Below are 6,128 nucleotides of genomic sequence, written 5' to 3' on the forward strand. Positions count from 1 at the left end.
CCTTTTCTCTTGGTGAACTGTGCTTACTCCTCAACAAGCAGGGAGCTGACAGGAAAGAGAAAAAAAGCTGACGGAGTTAAAGAAACAAAGGAAAGATTCTCTAATTTTTCTTTCTTGTTTTCCCTCTAAGCCTTCCCACATTAAAGGGATTGTCAGAGGCTGGCGTAGGAGCAGCGAGAGGGCGAAGCAGCCATTGGTTGCAGGGCTCGGGTGATTTGCATATCGGCCACTATGAAAGCTGAGGCGGCGCACGGCAGCGCAGCTCCAGTTGTGGGCAAGGGATCGGGAGGAGCTGAGTGAAGGCGGGTCCGCCGGTCCTCAGAGCCCGCCGGAGCCCGGAGCTGCAAGCTGCAGACTTCCGCACTGGGCTTGCAAAGAGCGTACTCCAACAACCTGGGGCTCACGCTCTGACCTGCAAACCTGGAAGCGCTCTCTTTCACCCCCTTTGGAATAGCACTTGACGCTGGCGGCATGAGTCCACTGAGGCGCAGAGGCAGCCCCTGCCTTTTACCCTTGCAGCTTTTCAGCCTCTGCTGGGTGCTCTCTGTGGCCCAGAGCAAGACAGTGAGATACAGCACGTTTGAGGAGGATGCCCCCGGCACGGTCATCGGGACATTAGCTGAGGATCTGCATATGAAAGTGTCCGGAGACACAAGCTTCCGCCTGATGAAGCAGTTCAACAGCTCGCTGCTCCGGGTACGTGAGGGCGACGGGCAGCTGACCGTCGGGGACGCTGGCCTGGACCGCGAGCAGCTCTGTGGCCAGGCTCCGCAGTGTGTGCTGGCCTTCGACGTGGTCAGTTTCTCGCAGGAGCAGTTCCGGCTGGTTCACGTGGAGGTAGAGGTGAGAGACGTCAACGACCACGCGCCGCGCTTCCCCCGGGCCCAGATTCCAGTGGAGGTATCCGAGGGGGCGGCCGTGGGTACGCGCATCCCCTTGGAGGTACCGATCGATGAGGACGTGGGTGCCAACGGACTGCAGAGCGTGCGGCTGACAGAATCGCACAGCCCCTTCCGCGTGGAGCTACAGACGCGCGCGGATGGCGCCCAATGTGCCGACCTGGTGCTGCTGCAAGAGCTGGACCGGGAGAGCCAGGCCGCCTACAGCTTAGAGCTGGTGGCCCAGGACGGTGGCCGCCCGCCACGCTCTGCCACTGCCGCTCTCAGTGTGCGCGTGCTGGACGCAAACGACCACAGCCCCGCCTTCCCACAGGGCGCTGTGGCCGAAGTGGAGCTAGCTGAGGATGCGCCCGTGGGCTCTCTGCTGCTCGACCTGGACGCGGCTGACCCCGACGAGGGCCCCAACGGCGACGTGGTGTTCGCCTTCGGGTCCCGAACCCCTCCTGAAGCGCGCCGCCTCTTCCGTCTGGATCCGCGCTCGGGCCGCCTTACCCTGGCTGGACCCGTGGACTATGAGCGCCAGGACACTTACGAGTTGGACGTACGGGCGCAGGACCGCGGTCCCGGGCCTCGCGCCTCCACCTGCAAAGTGATCGTGCGTATCCGCGACGTCAATGACAATGCGCCGGACATCGCCATCACTCCGCTGGCCGCCCCGGGCGCCCCTGCTGCCTCACCCTTCGCCGCCGCCGCTGCCGCCGCGGCTCTCGGGGAGACCGACGCAACTTCGTCGACCGGGCCGGGGACACCGGAGGCAGGGGCCATCTCGGTAGTGCCAGAGGGGGCGGCGCGCGAGAGCCTGGTGGCGCTGGTCAGCACCACGGACAGGGACTCGGGCGCTAACGGGCAGGTGCGCTGCGCCCTCTATGGGCACGAGCACTTCCGGCTGCAGCCGGCCTATGCGGGCAGCTACTTGGTGGTGACCGCGGCGTCCCTGGACCGCGAGCGCATCGCCGAGTACAACCTGACACTAGTTGCTGAGGACCGCGGCGCGCCCCCACTACGTACAGTGCGGCCCTACACGGTGCGAGTGGGCGATGAGAATGACAATGCGCCTCTCTTCACGCGGCCGGTCTACGAGGTGTCAGTGCGCGAGAACAACCCGCCTGGCGCCTACTTGGCCACAGTGGCCGCCCGGGATCCAGACCTAGGCCGCAACGGCCAGGTCACCTACCGACTGCTGGAAGCCGATGTGGGCCGCGCCGGGGGCGCCGTATCTACCTATGTTTCTGTGGACCCCGCTACTGGGGCTATCTATGCGCTGCGCAGTTTTGACTACGAGACTCTGCGTCAGCTGGACGTGCGCATTCAGGCGAGCGACGGCGGTTCCCCTCAGCTGTCCAGCAGCGCGCTAGTACAAGTGCGGGTGCTGGACCAAAATGATCATGCTCCGGTTCTGGTACACCCGGTGCCGGCTAACGGTTCCCTGGAAGTAGCGGTCCCCGGGCGCACGACAAGGGACACGGCCATAGCGCGCGTGCAGGCGCGAGATGCGGACGATGGCGTCAATGGGGAACTGGCATTCGATCTGCTGCAACAGGAGCCGCGAGAAGTCTTCTCCATCGGCCGCCGCACGGGGGAGATAGTGCTCATCGGCGACCTCTCGCAGGAGCCGCCGGGTCGCGTGTTCCAGGCACTATTGGTCATATCGGACGGCGGCCGCCCCCCACTCTCCACCACAGCCACAGTCAGCTTCGTGGTGACTGCAGGCGGTGGTCGCGGGCCAGTGGCTCCAGTCAGTGCGGGGAACGCAGAGCGCTCTCGCCCACCCGGCTCTCGGCTAGCGGCGTCGGGGCCAGCACTGCAATGGGACACGCCGCTGATCGTCATCATAGTGCTGGCCGGGAGCTGCACGCTGCTGCTAGCCGCTATCATCGCCATCGCTACCACCTGCAACCGCCGCAAGAAGGAGGTGCGCAAAGGGGGGGCCCTCCGGGAAGAGCGGCCCGGGGCGGCGGGCGGCGGAGCCTCGGCTCCCGGCTCCCCAGAGGATGCAGCCCGGAGAGCTGGGCCCAGGCCCAACATGTTCGACGTGCTCACCTTCCCTGGCAGCGGCAAAGCGCCCTTTGGCAGCCCCGCGGCCGACGCGCCTCCGCCCGCGGTCGCCGCGGCCGAAGTGCCGGGCTCGGAGGGCGGCAGCGCCACTGGGGAAAGCTCCTGTCACTTCGAGGGGCAGCAGCGGCTCCGCGGCGCTCACGCCGAGGTGAGGCCTTCCTTGGGCTGGGCGCCCCCCTCCATGCTCCGCGGACGGGCTGGGGGAAGGGACTGGAGGGGTCCGGGTAGACTGCGCGGGAAATGCTTAACCTTAAGGTTGCACTTATTTGTTTCTGATCTAACTCTCACTGCTACTTCCCCTTTCCCCTGCTGCAGCCCTACGGCGCCTCCCCCGGCTTCGGAAAGGAACCCGCGCCCCCAGTGGCGGTCTGGAAAGGACATTCTTTCAACACCATCTCTGGTCGGGAAGCAGAAAAGTTCAGTGGTAAAGACAGTGGCAAAGGGGACAGTGATTTCAACGACAGCGATTCCGACATCAGCGGGGACGCTCTGAAAAAGGATCTCATCAACCACATGCAGAGCGGTAAGGACTCTCTTTCCCTCCCTCTTCTGCCCTATTGCAGCATTCCTCCTCTCCCTCCCCTTCTGCCACTCTCCTTCCTATTCTCCCTTCTCCCCATCTCCTTTCCCAGCTTCTCCCCTTCCCACATTTTTTAGTCCTTCAGTTCAGAATCCTGTACTGCCTCATATAGTGAATTTCAAAATGTCAAGACAAGGCCGCTTCACCATTTGAGAAAAGCACACTCCCATCCTGTTGGGTAGAGGTAAGGGTGATACTAACAGTGGGGGGGGAGGGGAGGCATAGATTTTGTCTGCTTATCTCTTTCTTCCAACAAAAGAAACTGGACAACTCCATATTATGGTGGCTTGACAGCAGTGTTTTTTGGTTTTTTTTTTTTTTTCCAAATCTTGAATCCTCGAGGGCCTTCCTTTTCAGCCAGCACGGACACTGACATTCTGAAGTTGGCAGGGTGGGTGTATGTAATCTCAATAATAAGTCATGTACTCTTCCTTTTTCTCTTTTTGTTAGGGCTGTGGGCGTGCACTGCTGAGTGTAAGATCCTGGGTCACTCTGACCGCTGCTGGAGCCCATCCTGTGGAGGACCTAATACTCATTCCTCCCCCCACCCACCAGCCCAGATGTCAACCTTCTGTAAGAGCACCTCCTTGCCTCGGGATCCTCTGCGCAGGGACAATTACTACCAGGCCCAGCTGCCCAAGACAGTGGGCCTGCAGAGCGTCTATGAGAAAGTGCTGCACAGAGACTATGACAGGACAGTCACTCTGCTCTCCCCTCCCCGCCCAGGAAGACTCCCAGACTTACAGGAGATTGGGGTTCCCCTCTATCAGTCCCCCCCTGGAAGGTACCTATCCCCAAAGAAGGAAGCCAATGAAAATGTGTAATCCCATGCTGCATGTCTTCACACATATACAGGTCACTCTGAGAAGCCCCTAAGTTATTGACTGGTGTCAGTGTTGTATATATAAATATGCAAGATGTGCCTTAAAATGAAGTTGTTGGAAGCTATTTCCAATCACATTGGTACTGTTTGGTATTTGCAAACAAAAATGTAGTTAATGTAATTTTTATGAAATGTGTGCAGTATTTCATTTTTCTTATCATGCTACTGACTTTAATTTTACTTGCAGCTTGCCATTTTCTTAGTGTTTTTAACCTGTACATTGTGTAATGTAATGTTTGTATATAATGAAATTTTGTTATATTTTTATATAATAAAAGCTAACATGGAAGTTATTGCCAAAGGAAATGTCTGTGAGACAAAAAAACAAAACACGTTGGAATTACTTAGTGGAAATTTATCTTTCACCTGAAACAACCTAATATTTGAGAAGTTTTGCCTTGCCAAGTATAACTTGTGTATCTTGAGTCTGTGGTAGATTTCAAGTTCAATGTTATTTAATTACATTTGGTTTTCTGTGAACCGTGTCACTTATAAAGCACAGTAATAAAGGATTTGTCATGTGTTTGAAGAATCTGTTAATTGCCTTTCGTGAAGTTGCCTACACAAATAATTTGAGTATCAGAGTTAAACCTTCTTTCAACTGCTAATTATTTAGGCATTATTAATGCTCACGGCTATCTAAAACCTGTGGGATTTCAAATATTGGAAAGTTTCATTAAGTATTAAAAATATTGATTTTATAAAAAATGCATTTCCATATACATAAACATGTAAGGAAATTATTGCCCTCATCTATTCACACAACAAATATTTATGGATCATGTACCAAAAACTGGAGGAAAGCTAAGTTTGAGCTTTTTATTCAATAATTAAGCAAGCATCTGTAGAGCTTTTTACTAACTGTAGTAGCTCCTTGGAGTGAGGCTCTTAAGATAAAAAATGGGTGGGAACTGGGCATGGGACTATGGTGATGGTACACAGATGAATTGGGGGTGAGGAGTCCAGGGGGGTTACAATTGAGATGGAAAAAAGCATAAAATGAAGAATAATGTAAAAATAAGTAAACATAGTCCTATGCAACTCCTAACATACAGGGATTATAGTATGAAAAGGCACCAAATCTCAAATTTAGGGATAAAATGACAAGCTGCTTGGGATTTGCTTTAAAATATAGGTCAAAACACAGGGTGTTACAAAACAAGATTGATTAAATATTGATCATTATTGGTACTGGAAGCGTAACCTGAGGTGGGGGCCAGGGATATTTACACCAGAGGTAATTATATCAGTCTATGAGTTTGGGTTTGAAATTGTATATAATGGGAGGTTTTTTAAAAAGACATTTGCACCTTTGTGTCTTCTATGCAGTCATTTCAACTCAAAATGATGATGATAACTACCATTTACAGATTATGAGCAGAGCTCCTTACAAATCATGCTGCATAAATTATCTCTTTCAACCCTCAGTCAACCCCAATGAGATGGGATCTCTCATAGTCTCCATTTTAGAGGTCACAGCAAGCTTAGGTAAAATGGCCAAAGTCATACAAATAATAAGTGCTAGGATATGATTCAAATCCGCATGATTAAAGGCAAACAAATAAAATGAAGCGACAATAGAATTATTTTTAACTTGAAAAAAAAAAAAAGAGTGAGGTGGAAAAGTCCCAATGCGTTTCCTTTACTGCCTGATTATTGTTTAGCCCATTATATTTGTGAAGTGCCTGTGTTCCTTTATTACTAATTATAG

The 6,128-nt window shown here is 53.7% G+C and overlaps 1 protein-coding gene across 2 annotated transcripts; it reads left to right on the plus strand.

The window, feature by feature from the left end:
• Positions 1–276: 276 nt before the first annotated feature.
• On the plus strand, positions 277–4,949 carry PCDH8 (protocadherin 8). Of its 2 annotated transcripts, none has more exons than XM_004680114.1 (3): positions 277–3,102; positions 3,270–3,477; positions 3,985–4,949. In XM_004680114.1, the coding sequence occupies exons 1-3, from the start codon at positions 472–474 to the stop codon at positions 4,356–4,358; spliced, it is 3,213 nt and encodes a 1,070-aa protein (XP_004680171.1). In that variant the 5' UTR covers positions 277–471; the 3' UTR covers positions 4,359–4,949. The 2 variants fall into 2 exon arrangements, with proteins under 2 accessions (XP_004680171.1, XP_004680172.1); XM_004680115.1 differs by having other exon boundaries at positions 277–2,811.
• The last annotated feature ends 1,179 nt before the right edge of the window (positions 4,950–6,128 follow it).

The sequence above is a fragment of the Condylura cristata genome, unplaced genomic scaffold, assembly GCF_000260355.1.
Source record: "Condylura cristata isolate star-nosed mole 26May11 unplaced genomic scaffold, ConCri1.0 scaffold00010, whole genome shotgun sequence".
Lineage (NCBI taxonomy): Eukaryota > Metazoa > Chordata > Mammalia > Eulipotyphla > Talpidae > Condylura > Condylura cristata.

Excerpts from the sequence above, each read along its gene's own strand:
- PCDH8 (XM_004680114.1), top strand. The coding sequence starts at position 472 with ATGAGTCCACTGAGGCGCAGAGGCAGCCCCTGCCTTTTACCCTTGCAG. Across the intron at positions 3,103-3,269 it reads TCCGCGGCGCTCACGCCGAG|CCCTACGGCGCCTCCCCCGG; the intron begins GTGAGGCCTTCC and ends CCCCTGCTGCAG. Across the intron at positions 3,478-3,984 it reads CATCAACCACATGCAGAGCG|GGCTGTGGGCGTGCACTGCT; the intron begins GTAAGGACTCTC and ends TCTTTTTGTTAG.